The sequence below is a fragment of the Ilyonectria robusta genome (genome assembly GCF_021365365.1).
Source record: "Ilyonectria robusta strain PMI_751 chromosome Unknown BGZ61scaffold_14, whole genome shotgun sequence".
Classification (NCBI taxonomy): Eukaryota; Fungi; Ascomycota; class Sordariomycetes; order Hypocreales; family Nectriaceae; genus Ilyonectria; species Ilyonectria robusta.
The window spans coordinates 106972-126732 of NW_025764448.1; the positions used below are offsets into that span (position 1 = coordinate 106972).

The following is a 19761-nucleotide window of genomic DNA, read 5'->3' on the forward strand; positions in this document are numbered from 1 at the left end:
CTCCGGCTCCAAACAGTGCCTCAGCAGTGCGGGACAACGCGGTGGCTAACTTTTGGGCCATGGCTCGAACATGCACCTGGTCAATACTCCACACTTGGCAGCTCTGTGACTTTAAGGAAGTGGACGGTGAGTGGCCTGTCAGGTCCGCTAATCTCGTCCTGTACCTCAAGAGTATCTCCGACTGGTTACCCTTCATGCTCCCCTGCATATCTTGCTGCGGGCCTTTCTCCACGATTTCGTGTATCCCAGTGTCAGGTTGTCCAATCACAATCCAGCCGCATATCTTGCCCTCAGTCAGATCGATCTCAGAATTCCCATCTTTCAAAGTACGTTGCTTCGACATATTGTCCGCTGCGACTTCGAAGACGAGCCAGTCAAGTTCATGCTGAAGAACAATGTCGGGCATTCTACCTAACCGATTATCCGTTCGCTTGAGACGCCGAATGCGGAGACACGATCGCAGAAGGCTCATAAACAGAGTGACCCCAAGCTGAGCGATCGAAACCGAGGCATTCATGCCTCTCAGTCCAATGAACTGTGCGATATATCCGCCGAGCGCTAGGATAACCGCAGCCCAAGTGAATGGGTGGAAGTGATCCACATTCCGTTTGCTCGATGTCGTATACTCCAACAGAGGCTTCTTGTCTGCGTCTTCGACGTAGGCGAAGGCATCAAAGGTCTCGTCTCCGATAACTTGATTTCCCGGCTGGACCCAGAAGAGTTGCGACGATTTTGATTCTGTCTCTCTCTTTCTTCTCTGATACCGCCGCTCTTTGGTACTCTCGCCGATCAAAGCAGCACACCCGAACATACCACAGCACAGGCACACGGTACCTATGATAAATGACGTTGGTGACCGATTTTTAGAAACTGCAGCTGGGACGTCCACGAGGCTTTCAGGGGCTCCATCCTTCGTCCACTGAAACTTCCACGACATCACAGCGGCCATGGCAATTACGCCACTTTGGAGAACAAGACCCAGAAGGGCGACGATACGAAAGAGCCACCGAGGGAGCTTCATGATTCCGATGTTGATCGAGATGTTGGGGTTCTGGGCCAGGATCTCTGACGGGGACTCCGAAGTCTTACCTGGGTGCGATATATCGGATGGCTGAGGCGGCTCTGGTGACTCTGGAGTGCCTGTTCCCAAGGGGGTGTTCTCTGGTGCCGTTTCCCGTCTTCCCGCCTTCTTGCTCTTGCCTGCATGCTCGATATCCGGGCATTTGGGACGACGACGCCGGAACAACCATTTCGCAATGGTTGTGGGGATCCATGTCTGGGTTTCCTTGGGCGTCCACGCAGCCGTGGGATTCTTTTCCTGTCGCCGTAGATAATCTCGAAAGAGATACGTTCCCATTAAATGATGCTTGTTTTCCATCTTGGAAGCCTCATCAACCCCGTAAATGTGCACAATCTCCGAGATCTTTGGCTTTCCGAATACGCGTGTAATACCACCTCCGTGAAAGAGCTCGCAGACATCCCGGCTAGTCGACGTACACAGCTCAGCCTCAGTGGTGCCGTCGCCCTCCTGAGCTCTACCAATGAATGCCCGTAAAGACGGGTCGCCGCAGACTCGGATGGCGGAAGTCATGGCAGTAACAATGCCTATGGGCGCCATGGCGAAGATGAAGTAGTCGAGGAAGGATGTGCTTTCACTGAAATATTGTATGGTGATCTTCTCACCGAAGAGTGCCAGGAGCGGGCCGACGTCGGTCGCAAGGTCGTTGGAGAAGTCGTCCAAGCCACTGGCTGAGGCGATGGTGACCAGGCTCAGGAGAGCGAGAGGGCCCACGCAACTCAAATGCAACAAGGAATACATAGTGACAGCGGTTCGAGGGCCACTATCTGTCAGGTCAAGTATACTCTCCTCTCTCGATCGGGGGGCGACGTAACGAGTCCCTTGGGAAGAGAGATCCGATGTTCCTAACGTCCTGCGAACCTGGCAGAGATTATCGGTGCCTGACTTCCTGCCCTCCTCCGCACCGCCCTTTTCTCGACAGCTTTCTTGATCTATTGGCTCACCTATCAGCGGCAATCCCGCAGGGCAAGCGGTCTCCATACCCAACCAGGCCATTACACGTAGACTGATATCTTGTACGGTTTGGGGGGCCGGACAGGCTCAATCAGTAATCCTGCAGGGCATGCGGTCTCTATACCCAACCAGGTTATTCCACGTAAACTGGTGGCTTGTACATTTTGGGGGCCGAATAAGTTTAATCAGCAATCCTGCAGGGCATGCGGTCTCTATACCCAACGAGGCCATTCCACGTAGACTGGTGCCTTGCACGACCAGCTCCACTTTCGTCCACAACGTTACCGAGCATACTGGCTTTCAGCCGGCTAGATATCATTTATTTACGAATCGGCAACTCACTCCTCTCTAGCGTAGTCCCTGCCTTTTCAACCCATGATGGACCGAAAAACCAGCACAAAGCCGAAGTCAGGGGGGAAACGTCTTACCAGGCGGGAATGGGGACTGCTTTTCGACGACGTAAAGAGATTGGACCTATCGGATCTGACGAAAGTCGAAGATTTGAAGGGGGAGTTGGCCAATGCCTTTCTAAAGTATCCAACGCATACACTCGATGATCTCTTCAGGTTGGACCCGAAGTATGGGCAGCAGGATCATCTGGAATTCCCTGTTAAACAGGTGCTTGACATTCATCCGGATAGGGTTTCCCAGCGGGTAAGAGAACACAGATCATACACTCTTCTTCAGATTGCTTTGGAAGATGAGAACCATTTTCTGGTTGAGACATCTCTCAAGGTATGTGATCCCAACATCTTAGACACCATCCTAGTGCGGGACTCCCTTCTCCACCTGGCCATCTCACTTCAGTCCCCATTCACCGCTCGAATCATTGGGGTCTGTTCACCTGGGCATCCCATATTTTCTTCCCAAGACGACACAGGTCGTACACCTCTCGACGTGGCTGTCATGGTGGTGGATGAACAAAACGATTCCACAGGGAGAATTGCCACACCGTCATCTGCTGCTAGTTCGGCTGCTGCAACAACATCGTCCGAAGATTCTCATATGGCTCAAAGGCTGCCTTTCTTTTCTTCCTACGACACGGTTCGCCACCTCATTGCCCGATGCCCGGAGACTCTTTTATTAAAGAATCTCTACGGCAACACACCATACAGACAGCGAATCTTGTTGCTTCAGGATCTTGAAGGGGCACAAGACAAATCTAGTGACCAATCCAACCTCGACAAGGGGAGGAAACATCCTCATAACTTGAGCGAAGTCTCTATGGACGACCCTATGCTTTCCTATATCCGCACCTACGTCATCAGGAATTTCAATCACGATGAGATAAGCCGGGTACTGTACTTACCCGGTGAAGGTAGGATCCAACGCAAGCCCGAAACCACCGAGGTGAAATGTGAGTTTAACAAGGAGGCAGAGCGCCAAATCGAGTTCACGATGATAGGAGGACCGGAAATAATCCCAGAGGGCTTCCTTGGGCAGTTGGAGAGGTATCTAGCATTCGAGTCCACACTGAGATCCGTCATTCTGCCGAAGTTCAAGTTCGAATCGTTGCAGCAGGCCAGTAATGACGTCGGCAGGTTCGTGAATCTCTACCCGATGGGAAAGGGCAAAGAGCAAGCTAATAGTGTGGTTCACGTTCTAGCGTACTTAAACGCTGTGACAATAATCGAAGAGATGCAGTCCGGATGTTCTCCTGGCTGCGGAAGAGAGGTGTTCGGAAGATCCTTGAGATTGTGGTGATTGACTCCGAGGAGTCTTCCCATAGCGACGAGAGTATTCAAAATGCGCTTGAGGGATTCGAGGTAGAGATCTGGGATTGGAGGAGAAGCGATATCACAAGCAGCGTGATTGCTAGCTCGAGTAGCGTCGTCAAGGACTTGACATTATACTTTTCGGGCAACGAAACCATTCTGGAAGACTGGTGTGGAAGTGGAGGCTTTGCAAACGAGATCCTCTTTCCGGAGGTAGGTATGCCCATGTCCTTGGTGATTCTGAGGAACAGTTCTCGAAACGATGCTAACCAAGCGACTTCAACACTCTAGCTGCGGCGAATAACCATCAAAGGCGATGCGGTAAGTACGCATATGCAGATTTCTCGTGAGAGGACTGACATTGAATCTCTACAAGAAATTCCAAGGCATAATGGCCGTTGGTAGACTCTCCGATGTTGTCAAAAAAGCCAAACGAGAGGTATTGGTAACATTCGACGGCCATGCCATGACAGAACAATCAGACCAATTTGAACGGGAAATAGATCGGTGTGTTTTGCCTCCTAACCCCGTAGCTGCAAGGTTATTCGACCCATGCAATCCCAAGTTTGGCTAACAAGTCACAGAAAACATGCATGGATCGGCAGCTTGACGAAGGTTGCTCGCCTGGTCTAAAACGCCCCCGATTCGCAAAGCATTCGCCCCGTCAAGATTGCCATTCTTGATGATGGCGTGGACGCGTCAATCACTAGTCTCGATGGCAAGATTGCCGTTGGAAAGTCTTTTAGTTCGAATGCCAACTCGGGTAACCTAATGAATCCGTGGTTTATTTCGTCGAGCAACCGTGGGACATATATGGCAATGCTCATCTGCAGGGTGTGTCCTATGGTTCAACTATATGTTGCAAGGCTCCACGAACAACAGACTGCAGAAAGCTATCAAGGACACATGACTGCTAAATCAGCTGCCAAGGTAGGTTCTACTCCCTGAACCGTCTCAATTTTCCTTGAGGCGCTATTGGATTTAAGCCTCACGCATTTCTAGGCGATTGAATGGGCTACAGATTGCGGCGTTGATATTATTTCTATGAGTTGGGTAATCAAGATGCCTAGTCAAGGCGGCACCGAGCTACGCGACTTCGAACGTGCCGTCGTGATGGCAAAAGAGCAACGTATCATTATGTTCTGCTCAAGTAACGATCAGAGTAGTCCGACTGACGGTTACGAATACCTCAGCGACGACATTATCGAGATCGCCAGTGCGACTAACGCGGGTGACCCAACAAACAGGCTACATAAAGACACAGCCCATTTCCTCCTGCCGGGGGAGAACGTGCCCTTCTCTAACAACGAGGGAAAGATAGTGTCGCATGAATCGGGGAGCGGCATCGCTACAGCTGCAGCTTCTGGGCTCGCCGCCCTCTTGATCTTTTCGAGCTGGCTACTGGATGAGAATGATATGGACTTGACAGGCTGTAGAGGCATGACGAACGCATTTGATAACCTTACGAGGGGTAATAAGTATCCTCTTGTGGGTACGTTCCTCGAGTTGCCATTTAAGACGGTATTGGGAAGAATGGAGAATATAAATTCTAGGGAAGTAAATGATATTTCTCAGATAACTTGGGATGAAAACTGCAAAGAGATACTGGAGAAAATAATTGAAAGAATTAAAGGTAGTTAATTAATCAAGTATTTACAAGGGCGCTTTTGCAAGTATTGTCGACAAATGTCTTACGTGACTAGGCTGGTCCTGGTTGAGTTACCTAATCTCGTACGTAGCTGTTTGATAATCCCAGGTATCCCAGCCGGTGCTTCCCTTTCGTAACACCAATCCCGCTCCTCAAGCCCACCTTCACCACGGTTAACAGACATCATCAACTCGTGCATCTCAACGACGTCGTGGCTATCCCAGATGCCTTCACGACGGTTTAGCTTGCGTAGCAAACCTAGTGCTTGTGACTTGATTCCATCGTTCTGTGCAATCGACGCAACTAAAGAAAGACTAAATATGAGATCGCCATCAAGAGAGAAGGTCGGTTGGTTCATGTCAATGAACGGCGCTGCCACGCTTTCGGCCACAGTCATGAGAGGGGTAAATGTTTGAGGATTTGACAATGCATCTTCTGATGAGAAAGCGTTCATGGTCATCTGCCAGAACTGTTGGCGTAGGCGCAAGTTTCGAAGTTGCGGTCCCGCTTTGGTCGATACATATATTTCCTGGAACTGAGTCAATGCCTCAAAACGCAAATTCCATCGACGAAAGGCATCGTCAAGGACAAGACATGGCGCCCCCCCTTCGCCATTGTTGTCTGTCGATTCGAGTTCCCTATCGACATCCCAAGGTTTGTCTGTCTGTCGGAGGTCCAGCTGCCGTAGCTCATATGAAGCTTCGTCGAGGTTCTTGAACGGAAGGCAGGATATCGTGCTCGTGGTAGAATTGTCACAATACCATTGCGACAGTCCTGAAAGGCAATGTTCATCCATAAAGCTAGACGACTCCACTCCAAGTCGGCAGAACATTTCGACAAGCTTCTCAGTCACGGCACGCTCCTCGGGGGTAGAGGCGCGTAGAGGTGAGTGGAAGATCTCGTTGCCGGCGCGGAGATGTTTGAAAAGTTCGGTGTACCGACCGGAAAGGCTCTCGAATGAGACGAAGAGCAGACAGCACACTAAGATGCAGTGCATATTCGATGTCGTTCTGACAGCCATGGTAGGCACGATTGATGCAATGGCCTTGTTGTATTGATGAATGGCAAACCGCTTGAGTTCCCAAGGATTCGAATGACCAATTGACTTGGCCATAAAGAGGCGATGACAGGCACCCACGGCGACCATACTGTACCTAATAGGTTCAGAATAGTGTGACATTGGGAAGGCATAGCGGAGCCAGAAGTTTGTTGAAGCTGGAGAAACTGAAAGTTGCGATGTGGTCCATTGCAAGAAATGCTGGAAGTGGTGTGTTTCGAAGTCTGTCAATGAGGAGAGCACATTGACGGTTAAAATAAATGTCGCCTGAGCAACTGGCTGTACAGCTTTTGATTTTGGCTCCCGTCGTTTGCGTGGCTTCTTGGGCTTAGGCATTGCGTAGCCGTCGCATTTGACCTTGTCATCGCGACAACGGCGACAGAACGGGTGGTCTTCGTCGCATTTTAAGTGTCGATTTCTAAACACAGTCAGCCACGCGAGCCTCGACAGCTAAAAATATACGAGGGGACGAATAAACGGACTTACTTGCTGCAAGATAACAAGGCCTGGGTTAGCCCTGAAATGGGAGCGTGACAGCGTGTTAGGGGTCATGTTAAAACTTACCAGGTGATACAGCCTGTACGGACCTTGGGGCCAGAGGCACGCGTGAACTTGGGCTTGGAGGGTACCGTATTACTGGCAGTCATTGTCGTAAGTTTTGGTCGCGGCCCATAGAAACACGGTGTAAGGAACAAGAATCCGGATGCAGAGGAGAGTGGCAAGCTGGATCAGGTTTTCAGGGGCTCCACAGCACTAAATCGGTGGCCCGTCGGTAAACTGACACTCGAGTCAGGGAGATGCTAATTTAGTCCGACAGGGGCGGTGTCACAGATGGTCATTTTATACGCGGGAGCCAATCAGTGTCCTTATATCTGAATCGCATCTTCTGGTCCAGGGTACGCACGAACGAGAAAATTGAGGCCATGAGTGGTAATTACAAGCGTGAGATGGGGGATCGTGATATGACCTCTTAGACCTCGCAATAGCTACAACAGTGATTTCACGATTTCGTCGTTTTAGATTCAAAAACCACCGTGGGAATCGCTAGCGTCAATTGACTATACGAACCCGCCAATAGGTACAGTACACTAAGATCTGTCTCCGAGCTCCATCTAAACCAACTCCGTTATTATTCCCAGCGCACAAGCCGAAACAACCGATACGCCCGCGCGAGGCAGTCTTCAAATGGCGGGTGGCACTTAATGCTTAATGATGATATACAAAGCATGAATGATGCCCGGAATGAACCCTTCTTCGGTCAGTATTTGAGTGCTCGAGGGTTTAAAATCGACATACCCAGAATGGTCAGGAGAACGTTCAGCCAGAAACTACCTCCGCATCCTATCTCCATAAACACACCGAGAGGAGGAAGGATAATGGCGAAGAAAATCTTGCAAATATCTCTTGAAGAAGGTTAGTGACCCCAAATTGGCGACGATAGATGATCTAGGAGGAAGCGGGGAACATTACCCTGCGGTAAACGCCATCTTGACTTTGGCAAATTGGGGTGGCGAGGATAGAGAAGATTGAGGTTGTTGTTGTTGTTGTTGTTGTTGTTGTTGTTGTTGTATGGTTTGAGAGAGTGTAAGAGCTACTTTGTAGATGGACTGGTGAAGAATGATAGTGACGACAGAGGGGAGCGGATGAGTTAAGTACTAGGCAGAGTGTTCTAGTGTCGTGGAAAGCAAGGATAATTTGGACAACGCAGTCCCTCGCCTCTTGGACTCGATGTCTCCCTTCTCGTAGGGTCCCTTTGCACATAGCCACATTCACGCACAGTCATTAATTATTTTGACCCACACCATCTCGGACATGGCGACGCCAACTACATGGTAGTGAAAAGGGGCACCAAGGCTTCTCACAAGGCCGACAGTCGCTTACTTGTATATCGACGCAACTCTCCTACGGGATCGACGAATGCACATGCCATGCTTGACATGCGGCAGCGAGGTGGGGACCAAGCCGCGGCGCGTTGAGGATCTTCGGTGGGAAGCTAGGACTAGAGTTACGATATAGTTTCGGCGTCTTGGAATGACAAATGGAGAACGGAATGCATCATAGCCCAGCGAAGGCAAAGGCGTAAGCGTAAATGAGGCCGAAGCGCAGAATAGTCTCGTGAGTGAGGAATAGGGCAGTCACCACTTAGTTTGGAAACAAGCCGCTGAGAAGCAAGATATAGGAGCGTGACAAAAATCGCAGCTTTACACTGCTCGAGTTGAACACGGAGAGACCTCGATGTACCTCCACACTATCTAATTACCGTGGCCCCATCTAAGGGTCTCGGAGAACCGGCAACGCCGGCTCGATCTGGTCCACTTGAGAGGATTTTCAGCCTAGACTCGAATCCGCGGATATCGAGGCCCTTCTCAAACTTGATTGGTTGTCGCGTATAAACAGGGATCAGTCGGTCAATTGTTAATTGGTTCTTCGCTGATTTCAAGTCTCCACCAGACAATCCTGTGTTACAAAGGATCTTTGCTCACTCTACAGGCCTCCTGTCATTCATGCTTGTGGTGCTATATTTATGTCGTGAGTGCGTCAACGAAACTGCAATAAAATCATCTTATCTAAGTCTTTCCTTCTGCATTCTCTCCTGGTCTCGTCACTATTCATCCTCTCATTTCAGTATTTCCCTTTTCGGCATTGCTATCATCACGCTCTTTTTTCTTCCCCATCCCAGTGCGTTACATCGCTATGGCTCGGTCATGGTGCGTCTCGGCTATCCTAGCCTTAAATCTACTTGGTGCGGGCAATGTTGATGCCCATGGATTACCTGCGGCTCGCCGAGAAGCCTCCCATAGCATTTCTGTAGCGGAGACCGACCTCTCATTACGAGCTCTGCCAGACTCTCCCAGCGGCGAGTATTCCCCCAAGGTTGTAGACTGCCCCCGAGACCGACCCGTTATTCGTGCGGCAGACACGCTATCAGAGGATGAAGCTTCGTGGATTTCTATCCGCAGGAACAACACCATCAGTCCTCTGCGCGCGCTCCTCGAGAAGGCTGCTATCCCAGACTTTGACGCCAAATCGTACATCGACGGCATTAGTGATAACAAGACGGCGCTCCCCAACATTGGCATCGCCGTCTCTGGCGGAGGCTATCGCGCCCTCATGAACGGCGCTGGCTTCTTGTCGGCCGCTGATGCCCACAACGGCAATGAGAACGCAGTCAGTGGTCTCTTGCAGGCGTCGACTTACCTCGCTGGCCTCTCGGGCGGAGGCTGGCTCGTCGGCTCCATGTTTGCCAACAACTTCTCTTCGATTCCCGACCTGCAACGCGGCAGTGATGAATCTGCTCTTTGGCGCTTCGACCGCTCCATCTTCAAGGGACCGAAGGAGTCAGGCATTGGAGCCCTGAATACCGTCGAGTATTGGACTGAAATCGTCTCAGACGTCACCAGCAAGGGGGACGGCTGGGATACGTCCCTTACCGACTTCTGGGGTCGTGCTCTCTCATATCAACTTATCAACGATGCTCGAGGTGGCCCGGCCTACACATTCTCGTCAATCCAGGATTCCTCTAATTTCAAGGATGCCGAGACGCCATTTCCCATCCTTGTCACCGATGGTCGAGCCCCTGGTGACAAAATCATCTCGTTCAACGCCACCGTCTTCGAGTTCAATCCTTACGAACTCGGCACCTGGGATCCCACAACATATGGGTTCGCTCCCTTGCGCTGGCTAGCCTCCAACTTCACCAAGGGCTCGATACCCCACGACGGCGTGTGCGTCCGAGGCTTTGACCAATTCGGCTTCATGATGGGTACCTCTTCATCCCTCTTCAACCAATTCTTGCTTCAGAACGTCACCGCCGTCGGTGAGGCTTCCGATATTCCCGACTTCGTCACAGAGACCATAAAACACGTCCTCGAAGCCCTCGACGGTGCAGAAAACGACATTGCTCAATATTCGCCCAATCCATTTTTAGGCTGGAATCCCTCGACAAACCCCAACCACAAGGATTTCCAGCTGTCGCTGGTAGACGGTGGCGAGGATTTGCAGAATCTTCCCCTCCATCCCTTGATCCAACCGATGCGCCGCGTCGACGTCATCTTTGCTGTTGACTCCTCTGCCGACACGGGCAACAACTGGCCCAATGGCACTGCCCTGCGTGCCTCGTATGAACGCTCCTTGGAAGATATTAGCAACGGCACCCTGTTTCCCCCGGTACCATCTGCCGAGACCTTTGTCAACAACCGCCTGAACCAACGTCCGACCATGTTCGGCTGCGATGCGAACAACTTCACGCTCTCCAAGGGACAGGTTGTGCCACCTCTGGTTGTCTACATCCCGAATGCCCCCTACACCACCTTTAGCAACGTCTCCACGTTCAAGTCATCCTATTCCATCGAGCAACGGGATGCAATCATCACAAACGGCTTCAACTCGGCCACTCAAGGCAACGCCACCGTAGACCAAGAGTGGCCTGTGTGTGTCGCTTGCGCGATCCTGAGCAGGAGTTGGTGGAAATCAGGACAAGCTGCCCCTGAAGCGTGCCGCACTTGCTATGACCGGTATTGTTGGGACGGCAAGACAAATGATACTCGTGTCGAAAGTTACGACCCTGGTTTCATTATCAAAGAGGACTTTTCGGCTGAAAGCAGTGGCGCCAGTTTGCGTGGATGCAAGCATGCGCTCGCTGTAGGTATTGCTTTGGCTGTTGTGCTCTTGGCTAATTGATCCCTGACCCTGGCTTCAGCACCGGGTGCAACATTTATGTGCGCCCTTGTGATTTTATAACATTGGTTTCATCTCAAGCTGTTTTATTTGTTTTCATATGTCGGTCAAAATTTGTTAGAAACTTGCTCTTTCTCCCAGGGATGGGAATGGGAATCCGGATATAGAACATACCGGCAATTAGATTACTTAGAATATTGTATCATCACCTAAACCACCAAAGCAGTCTCCACCAGATCCACTGTATCAAGTCGGTTCAATGTGATGAATGAGGCGTGCCAGAAATGAGAAGATGCGCCATGGGGATGAAAAGATGAACACCTGGTAGGGAGCTTTAAACTTAGAGCATGTAAGCACAACTCGCCATCTTTCCTCGGCCCTCAGACTGTTAGACAGGACAGAGGGAAGCCGAAGGGGATATTTCAATCCAGGAATAGAGAGTTCAAGTTTGCCTTGCTCCACGTATCCACAATCGAACCAAGCGTACCTAGATATATCAATTGAATGCCAGCTTATCAGACTCGTGTATTAAGTTTATCTAACCGCGGGCTCACATCCCAGACCCCGCGGTGACGGTTGAACCTCGCCCAACTCGTAGTCCCAACATGGCGAATGAAGTACTTTTCTCCATCTTCCTTTATTAGAGTAAGCCCGACCCTTCTGTCGCCGTACCTGTAGTTAAGCCTGGACGGCGAGATCTAGAGGGCTGCCACAGTCAGTCTTATCCTGCCTTTAAAAGACCTGCACGTACGCTGAGGCGCTGCAGTTCCAGGTGGTGTGGTAGCGCCTGGCTGATACTTCTATTACCAAAGAGAAGTTCAGCGCCAAGGAGCTTGTCAACTTCAACCTGAAGGAGATTGAGACAGCTAAGGAAGTTAAGGATAAGACAACCCTCACAGACCTGGCTGGATAAGCAACCGCGGCTTCTGTATGTTTCACCATACCTATACTGGCAGTACGACGCTAACCATAGGCATGCTGCTTCACCGCGCCTACCTGGTATCGCAAAGCCAGCGCTCCCTATTCCACATCGACTAAATCCTCCAGGGTAAACGACCACGGACGGTTTCGGAGACGCAGCCGCGGAGGATGTGTGACGGCCGGGGTTAGTCTATACAGGAGGTCTAGGGCATGCGTGAGCCCGTCACCTGAGGTTCATAATCTTCACGACAACGTGTAGTTATTCGGGGGTGAACCTCTGCTTCACATGGCGGCAAATAAATAATAAGGCATTATGGTCTACAATTGCTCGTCGTTTGGGCTGTATTCTGCCACGCCGTCAATCTCGTAAGAATCCCTAGCGCCGAGGAGGAATCACAGATCCCATCAAAGATTCGGTTCCAGTCTGTTTTCACTGGTTTTGCTGCTTAGTGTCACGGCTCAGCCACCCCTCGCGTCGCCCATCCAGAGACGTCGCCCGTTCGCCGACAAACCAGTGCTCTTGTTCCGGGCATCCTTCTGCTGGAGCGGGTGTGTCGGTATTCGCATTGTTGACCCCCTTCGACAGCATCGCTAGCTCGATATCGAAGTTGACAGGCACCTTGGACGCTGCCTCTGAATCACCAGCGCGGAACGGCTCTGTGCTTTGTGATTTCGAATGCCGAGTCATATTTGTCCCCGTGCTTGACGAGGCCAGCTTGCCGCGCCAGCCGGGCCACGACTTTCGATTGCCAGTACGAGGTGAGTTGGGGTCAGGGCGTGGTTTCGGGCGATGCTGGAAGAGCATGTTGAGAGCCGGGAGACAGGCACAGATGAGCCCAATCGTGAGTTCCACTATCCTGCGTATCTTCAGATCATGTATGCTGGGGGAGGAGCTAGGCTGATGACCAACGTTGACAGGTCCAAGGCAATGATATCTGCGCTTGGATCATTCGTGTGCATGAACTCGACAGCCTTGCACATGCGGTACACGGTCGTGGCAACGGCGACACCTCCCGCGCCCAGGAGAGCCACGACCTTCATCTTCGTCTTGAAGGGAAAGCGCAGGTGCCAGGTCAACGAGATCGGGAGGAGCAGGATGACAAGGTCAGTGAGAATGGCGACGGAGAGGTCCACGAGGAAGATCTTTCGTTGGTTCAGACAGTGCCCCATGACGCGCTCGTCCCAGTACGATCGTATCGGGTTGCAGATGACCGTTTTGAGCACCTGGATGGGAAGGTACAGAATGAAGATGAAGATGATGAAGGCATATATAGCCCGGGAGACGCGCTCCTCTACCGTAAAGACGCGCGCGATGAGCAGCAGGAGTGTCGCCTTGGTGAAGAAGGCTGCCGGACAGTAGGCGATGGAGCTTGCATATAGCCACTGCCAACGTCAGCGGGTCTCGTCTGCAGGTCAAAATCAAGCTTGCCTTGAGCACCTGAGAGTATGCCTCCGGTGAGATGTCCCATACGTGGTATCCCCCGCCATGGTGGTTCACTGGGGTCATCAGCCGGGGGGGGGATGATCAAAGGGTACAACGTACTTAGCAAGGCGGTGGCGGAGTAGACGGTGATGAGGGCCTGTTCCTCGGTCAGTCCGGTTTCACCTCCTGAGCGATGCCATTCGTACCCAGGCTATCGTGCAAGTCACTGATTCAAGCTATCAGTCTCGGAAGCGCTGCGTCTGCAAAGGGCCCAGGGGTCATACCATCCTCGAGGAAGGAATTGCGGACGATGCGAATCTTGACGTATGACCGCAACGCGAAGAATAACGTGCCCACGGAAATGCAGACGATGAATCCGATGAGGTTCGCCTTGTGTCCGGGGCCGCTTGGATGCTGCAAATCTGGTGTCACGCCCGGCGGAGGAGGTCTCGCTCCAGGGTAGCTCGTCTCATTGTCTGAACGTACCAGGGCTCTTGTTCCAGCCAACTGTATCAAAGGAAGGAGACCCTCCATCATGCGTCTGCGATACGGGCATAGAATAGAAGATGACAGATTTAAGAATCTAGTTCGGCCGCCGCGCCAGAAATCCAGAAATCTAGAAATCCAGAAATGCTGGCCCCGACACTGTTTTCCACGTTTCATTAGCATGGTACAGTAGTATCGGAGACACGAGTCAGGCCAAGCTAAGCTGTGCAGTTCGAACAGGGCACTATGCGGCCCGAGCGTTGGGGAGCGAGGATGTGGAAAGAAGAACATTTTATTCCGAGAGGCAGAGAATGATTCGAAGGACCAGTCGGGCTGTATATTCATAACCTCATTTTTGTCACTGGATATTGCAACGCAGAAGAATGTCTAGAATAAATATGTGTTAATGGAACACGTGTCAAAGTAGTTTTGTCAATCCTTGACCGCAAAACTAATACACTTCACTATAAGGAACTCTTCAATTCCCAGATATAACCCCTACAATCTATTATTGTCTTCGCGAGTTTGCACGTGTAGAGCACCTTGTGAGGCATGAATGAACACGTCCGGATCCCTCCACAGCCAAAGTGAGCCTTGATGAGTGCTCACCTATCTATCGATACGAAGGAGAAGCCTTATGCTTGCCATCATTGCTCAGGCATACTTTTACCGTTGGGAGCTAAAAAACACACTAAATTATCCCCACCCTGTCTACGCGCTAGTCGATTGCGTGCGCGATACACAGTAAGTTAGGTGACAAAGAGTTCAAAGATGAACAGATGGACAAAGTCAACCGATATAATCCCTGCACAGTACGTAATTAATCATGGCTGAGCGTGAACGGTAACAAAATGGGGCTGTTTTTATCCAAGTGCCGAGGCTTTGATTGATCCATGCACATGCAAATCATGCGTTGTGTACATGTGTTAGATCTCGCGACCTCTGGCACAGGGAAATGTACCATCAGATGAAGCCAAAATAGACTGGCTGAATTAACGATATTCACGACCTTGATAAAGTGGCCATGATTGATTCATTGACTGTGTTGTTAATCATCTTGACCGGCGAGGGATTCCTCCATCTACCGTCTCCGAGGCCCTCGCTTCCTTAGTCATCACGGCTGGCGGATCCCTCTGGCTACCTGGTACGTGTAAGTTGGTCGGTGTCCGCGGCGGCCGTCGTTCTCAATCCTACAAAATCTCATCTCACACACCAACAAATTACTTTTTCCCTCAATCAACTGATCATTCATTTCATAATATTATTTATCCAGACAACAGCCAGCCGCCAACATGAGTCAAGAAGGGAGTAGAACGAGTTTCTTCAACTATCCGGTGCCGAAGAAAGGGTAACGTGTTGAATGGTATCACACCAGGACAGACTTTAAGCTGACACGTTTACCAGGCCCAGTGTACCCTATTCGATCAAAAGCAGCTCGAACCCCGTCTTGACCGGGCTTTTTCTCGTTGTGGCTGCCTTCTTGTGAGCCGTTCCAGACGCTTTTACCGTCCTTGGCTTACTTACCTCTCCTAGGATGGAATGGTTCCGGATCATCCGAGAAGCGGCGTGGCGCAACGCGGGCTTTGACTCACTCCGCAAGATCAAGGCCTACATTAAGGATTACGAGCCTCATTACGAACCGACCATTATCCCGCTTCCTCTTAACGAGTCAGAAGCAAAAGCCCGGGGGCGAAAGGACCAGCTTTCGGCTTTGTTGAAAGCAAATGACCGGCCTCACGATCTTGGGTTATACTCGGTAGCTGACTACCGTGCTCTGTACCTGTCGGGAGAATTGACCCCAACGGACGTTGTCAAAGCTATTCTACTTCTCATACGCCGCGATGGCGCCCAGCCTGGAAAGCATTCCATAGCTTGGAGTGAGATTAAGCAAGATCAGATCATGAAAGCAGCCGAGGCTTCGACTCAACGCTACAAGAACAAGCAATCTCTTGGACCTCTAGATGGGATTCCTTCAGGTATCAAGGACGATTACGACCTTGATGGTTACGCTACTACCCTCGGCTCCGCCACAGACTACGCCGTTGCAGTATCTGATGAGACATCGTCGACGAGCTGGTTGGCCCGCAAGCTTGAGGAGGCAGGCGTTATAATTCTTGGTAAACTGCACATGCATGAATTTGGATTAGGCATGTCTACCTTATAGCCTCTCATTTGCTGTGTATTACTACTGACTCTGGCAGATACGACTGGAAATAACCCCATCCAAGGCACGCCTCCCAACCCGTTCAACCCAGGTTACTATACTGGCGGGAGTTCTTCCGGTCCGGGTTACGCTGTCGGCACTGGCATTATCCCCATCGCCCTTGGCAGCGATGGAGGTGGCAGCATTCGCATCCCGTCCTCGTTCTGCTCTGTTTTTGGTCTGAAGCCCACGCATGCTCGTCTTGCGACCTGGCCTGGCGTCAATCACTCTTCAACTTGCGCGGTCCAAGGCCCTCTCGCGATTGATATGAAATCTCTAGTATCTGTGTACGAGGCCATCGCAGAACCTCATCCATCAACCAAATACCCTCCCTTGGCCCTTCAGCCAGCGCCTCCAGTGACGAAAGTCCTCGGAATCTACGAAGCGTGGTTCTCCCGAGCACAGCCCGGGGTTCAGACCCTAGTTCGCAGCCTTGTAGATACTCTGGTCGCCAAGTACGACTATAATGTCGTCCCCATCGAAATTCCATTTGCTCCCGAAGGGCAAATGGCACATGCGCTTACTGTTCTGACCGATGCCGCGACCCTCCTTGATGACACAGAAGGCATCACGGCAGCCAACAAAGTCCTCATATCTCTCGGTCGCACAACTCCCTCTACCGACTATCTCCTAGCGCAGAAGCTGCGTGGCCTGCTGATGCAACACTTGGCCTACCTTTGGCAAACGTATCCCGGTATGCTCATCATCACACCCACAACAGCATGCGCGGGATGGCCGATTCGCGGTGGCCAAACAGAATTGTCTTACGGCCTCAACAACGGAGATTACACTTTGGAGAGCATGGAATACGTATGGCTGGCCAACTTCTGTGGCCTTCCGGCTTTGAGCGTGCCGGCAGGCTATGTCATTCCCGAGGGCAGCAGAGGAGCTGGCGAAGTTGCTAGTAAGGAGACTGAGGGCATGGTCCCTGTTGGTCTAATGGCGGCTGGTGAATGGTGCAGTGAAGATGCGCTGCTCAAGTTTGGCTTTGATGCAGAAGCGGCGGCTTTAGATCGACGGTGCAAGCCTCAGACTTGGGAGGATATCATCGAAAGGGCAAAGACGGAGGCGAAAACGAACGAGGCCGTAGGAGACGGGGTCAGTGACTATTGAATCAGATAAAAACAGTGCCTTATGCCAGATGATAGGACAAAATATTTCCTCTGTTCATGAACCCGTGATATTTTCTCTTCTCCAAGATCCAGCAGGTCAATTACTTCTTTGAAACCCCTCTCCCTGGTGGTTCAACCGCCGTCCTTCTGTGTGGATTCTTAATGCTTCGATCAGCTCTTCGGTCAAGCAAGAACTTGACATTCTCAAGGTGCTTATTCGACACCGCGCAGTGCAGCGCCGTGTCATGACCCATTATTTTGCACGCATCGGGATTCTCTTTGTCCCAATGGTACTCGACCCGGTTGACCGACATGCTCGCCTCGTCCTGTAGGTAAGTCATAACGTCGATACGCCTGCCAAGGTGGCACTAAGTGGCTGCCAGGAGCGCATTGGTCTTTACAAGATCGACCTGTATTCTCTTAGCATTTTGAGCAATATCACTAGGGCGAACATTTCAGCTTGACTTAGGATATTATTGGTTCCGCCTAGCGAGACTACGTAAACTGCCACTGTTACCCTCGCTAGCAGGGTCTGAAACCTTTAAAATCAGATACTTAGTCTTCGATAAATTGGGAGATTTGGAGCCCGTCTCTCTTTGGGGAATGAGCCCCTATTTTCACCACGAATCTGACTAGTTGCAGTTTGACAATACGGTTTATGAAATCAACATTTAGTCTTTTGCACTATTTCTAAACCTCTGACTTTTGAATAGTTTCAACTGCCCATTGAATGCGTTCCGCCCAGGGTGAATCGACAAGTTGCTCCTTGATAAGATTAATTAATGCATTAGCCCATCCTTCGAAGAACCAATAGTTGCCTTCCCTTGAGTGCAATAGGGCACAGTAATATGAAAGAACCACAAGGGCTAAGGGATGACAACGCCGCATTAAGTCGAGGTACGTGGTCGAGATTCTCATGGGCCAAGCAAAAACGGCCCTCAACTCAGGCGTTGCGGCCATCTTGTGGCTACTGGTAACCTCGGCGATGAGATCAGTGAGTGAAGTGACCGCGTCTAGCAAGGCGTCTCTTTCATTGTCATCCAGACTGGAGTTTTGCTCTGCTAGGTGTAACTTGACTTGATGCAGTTGGTCGGCTATTGGTTGGAGGTGTTTCGTCAAGTCCACCTGGGGACCCAAGCACGAACCAAAGAGCCCTTTCAAAGGCCCATTCCTAAGATGGGGACCCGAAGAATCGAGAATCATACTCATGCCTCGGATCAGGATGAAAATATCGACTAAACTATCGATTGGCTGGAAGGAGCTGTTATATCTGTCACAGCTTGGGTACGCGCCGAACGCGCTGATGATGACAAACACCGAGCTTGCATACAGAGCATGACAGTTGCTTGGAATCAAGTCTGCCGTGAGGATGGAGCTCATGCCGGCAATTGCCAAACTCTGGTGCTGTGAGGCCTGAAACAGATACTGATGGCGGCGATCCGGGTGCAGGAACGCCATGTGAAAGCCTGAGAACGCAAGCAATTGTTGAAGAAGAAACGGGAAGGAGAAAGCCTCTTTTGTGACATCTTGCTGAAGGACTTTGTACACGTGGGGGCAAGACGAGTAGATTGTGCAGTGTGCAACACCAGTGTAGTGATGCATAAGCTCGAGGTCTAAGATCAAGCCAGTGCGGGCACCCGTGTTCATCTCACATAAGAACTTTGAGAAGTAAGTAAACGGGGGCGGCGCCGTCGCTGCGGATTCTTGTTTCAGGGTTTGCTCAAGAAACGATCCGGCACGGGTGGAAATAAGGGAGGGCACAGGGCGTGACGCTGTCTGCCGCTGAGATGAGAAGTAATTAATACAGGGTAGAATTGGCCCTCGGAAAGATTACTCACCTTTTTTCTTATAACAAGTGGCTTTCTAACTTTCTCAGGCAACTGCGAGGATGTTGAATCTGGGCGGGGCTTCGAGCCGGTTGACTGAAGACTACACCGCACGCCATGTCTTGAACATGCCTGGCATGGCGCGTGTTCATCGCACTGTGCCAGAAGCTGAGCGTCAGCGACAAGTTGCTTATGGAATGGGTGTAGTGGCGGGCTGGGGGGCATGGCTTTACTTTTACCCGTCTCTGCTTGCATCGCGAACAGCCGTTGCGTGACTTGGTGTACCCGAGGCGCTTCATCTCGGGTGGTTGTGAGAATGACGAGGGTGTATGTGACGTGTTCGAACAATGAGAAAACGAGAGTATTTGTGGCCCTGGTACTTGAAAACCGCAGTCCTTTGTTTATACGTCTTCACGGGGAGCTCCTCGAATCGTACGGAGGCGGTGCATCACTGACGACCCAACAACGGCTTCTGGTACGCCACGACAAGCCATAAACATGACGCGATCAGGCATGGCTGAGGCGCGTTGAGACAAGGCGGAATAGGTGGAATAGGCTCTGTCCAGTTTGATCTAACCGGACTGTGCGCCAAGTGTCCAGCGTCGCTTCATGCCCTAGCCAATCATGTAGTAATGCGAGAACGAGCTTGTAATTAACTTTA

General features: G+C 51.1%; 8 protein-coding genes across 8 annotated transcripts; 3 read left to right on the top strand and 5 right to left on the bottom strand.

Moving 5' to 3' along the window:
• Positions 1-355: 355 nt before the first annotated feature.
• Positions 356-1819, bottom strand: BGZ61DRAFT_356317 (uncharacterized protein; the record flags this gene model as incomplete). Its single annotated transcript, XM_046240785.1, has 2 exons — positions 356-1186; positions 1397-1819. Coding segments are annotated over 2 exons (1254 nt in total), but the record flags the coding sequence as incomplete, so codon positions are not given.
• Positions 1820-2402: 583 nt separating this feature from the next.
• Positions 2403-5336, top strand: BGZ61DRAFT_548742 (uncharacterized protein; the record flags this gene model as incomplete). The annotated part of the gene is made up of 9 exons (XM_046255409.1): positions 2403-2686; positions 2720-2767; positions 2840-3573; positions 3669-3960; positions 4039-4068; positions 4124-4254; positions 4458-4677; positions 4750-5239; positions 5323-5336. The coding sequence occupies exons 1-9, from the start codon at positions 2408-2410 to the stop codon at positions 5334-5336; spliced, it is 2238 nt and encodes a 745-aa protein (XP_046102170.1). The 5' UTR covers positions 2403-2407.
• Positions 5337-5382: 46 nt separating this feature from the next.
• Positions 5383-7133, bottom strand: BGZ61DRAFT_423361 (uncharacterized protein). Its single transcript, XM_046243561.1, has 2 exons — positions 6939-7133; positions 5383-6870 (listed from the first exon to the last, which is right to left on the bottom strand). The coding sequence occupies exon 2, from the start codon at positions 6786-6788 to the stop codon at positions 5439-5441; it is 1350 nt and encodes a 449-aa protein (XP_046102171.1). The 5' UTR covers positions 6789-6870; positions 6939-7133; the 3' UTR covers positions 5383-5438.
• A 518-nt stretch (positions 7134-7651) lies between these two features.
• BGZ61DRAFT_534167 (uncharacterized protein) lies at positions 7652-7939 on the bottom strand (the record flags this gene model as incomplete). Its single annotated transcript, XM_046254112.1, has 3 exons — positions 7652-7701; positions 7749-7855; positions 7923-7939. 3 exons carry the CDS (start codon positions 7937-7939, stop codon positions 7652-7654), a joined length of 174 nt encoding a protein of 57 aa, XP_046102172.1.
• A 1055-nt stretch (positions 7940-8994) lies between these two features.
• Positions 8995-11348, top strand: BGZ61DRAFT_454811 (lysophospholipase catalytic domain-containing protein). The gene has a single exon (XM_046246280.1). It carries the CDS (start codon positions 9147-9149, stop codon positions 11130-11132), a length of 1986 nt encoding a protein of 661 aa, XP_046102173.1. The 5' UTR covers positions 8995-9146; the 3' UTR covers positions 11133-11348.
• Positions 11349-12340: 992 nt separating this feature from the next.
• On the bottom strand, positions 12341-14007 carry BGZ61DRAFT_548756 (uncharacterized protein; the record flags this gene model as incomplete). Its single annotated transcript, XM_046255410.1, has 4 exons — positions 12341-12907; positions 12961-13433; positions 13680-13699; positions 13758-14007. 4 exons carry the CDS (start codon positions 14005-14007, stop codon positions 12481-12483), a joined length of 1170 nt encoding a protein of 389 aa, XP_046102174.1. The 3' UTR covers positions 12341-12480.
• A 1149-nt stretch (positions 14008-15156) lies between these two features.
• BGZ61DRAFT_454814 (amidase signature domain-containing protein) lies at positions 15157-17338 on the top strand. Its single transcript, XM_046246281.1, has 4 exons — positions 15157-15307; positions 15364-15441; positions 15493-16106; positions 16161-17338. The coding sequence occupies exons 1-4, from the start codon at positions 15252-15254 to the stop codon at positions 17273-17275; spliced, it is 1863 nt and encodes a 620-aa protein (XP_046102175.1). The 5' UTR covers positions 15157-15251; the 3' UTR covers positions 17276-17338.
• Positions 17339-17950: 612 nt separating this feature from the next.
• Positions 17951-19443, bottom strand: BGZ61DRAFT_507273 (uncharacterized protein). Its single transcript, XM_046251902.1, has 3 exons — positions 19334-19443; positions 19113-19256; positions 17951-19056 (listed from the first exon to the last, which is right to left on the bottom strand). Exons 1-3 carry the CDS (start codon positions 19397-19399, stop codon positions 17965-17967), a joined length of 1302 nt encoding a protein of 433 aa, XP_046102176.1. The 5' UTR covers positions 19400-19443; the 3' UTR covers positions 17951-17964.
• Positions 19444-19761: the final 318 nt, after the last annotated feature.

What these genes read in the sequence shown, in the direction of transcription:
- BGZ61DRAFT_507273 (XM_046251902.1), bottom strand. Translation starts at nt 19,399, where the DNA reads ATGAAGCGCCTCGGGTACACCAAGTCACGCAACGGCTGTTCGCGATGC. An exon ending in GCAAGCAGAGACGGGTAAAA is followed by an intron (nt 19,257 to 19,333) that starts GTAAAGCCATGC and finishes CTTCTGGCACAG; the next exon opens with TGCGATGAACACGCGCCATG. An exon ending in CACTTGTTATAAGAAAAAAG is followed by an intron (nt 19,057 to 19,112) that starts GTGAGTAATCTT and finishes TTCTCATCTCAG; the next exon opens with CGGCAGACAGCGTCACGCCC.
- BGZ61DRAFT_423361 (XM_046243561.1), bottom strand. Translation starts at nt 6,788, where the DNA reads ATGCCTAAGCCCAAGAAGCCACGCAAACGACGGGAGCCAAAATCAAAA.
- BGZ61DRAFT_454811 (XM_046246280.1), top strand. Translation starts at nt 9,147, where the DNA reads ATGGCTCGGTCATGGTGCGTCTCGGCTATCCTAGCCTTAAATCTACTT.
- BGZ61DRAFT_454814 (XM_046246281.1), top strand. Translation starts at nt 15,252, where the DNA reads ATGAGTCAAGAAGGGAGTAGAACGAGTTTCTTCAACTATCCGGTGCCG. An exon ending in CTCGTTGTGGCTGCCTTCTT is followed by an intron (nt 15,442 to 15,492) that starts GTGAGCCGTTCC and finishes TACCTCTCCTAG; the next exon opens with GATGGAATGGTTCCGGATCA. An exon ending in CATGCATGAATTTGGATTAG is followed by an intron (nt 16,107 to 16,160) that starts GCATGTCTACCT and finishes TGACTCTGGCAG; the next exon opens with ATACGACTGGAAATAACCCC.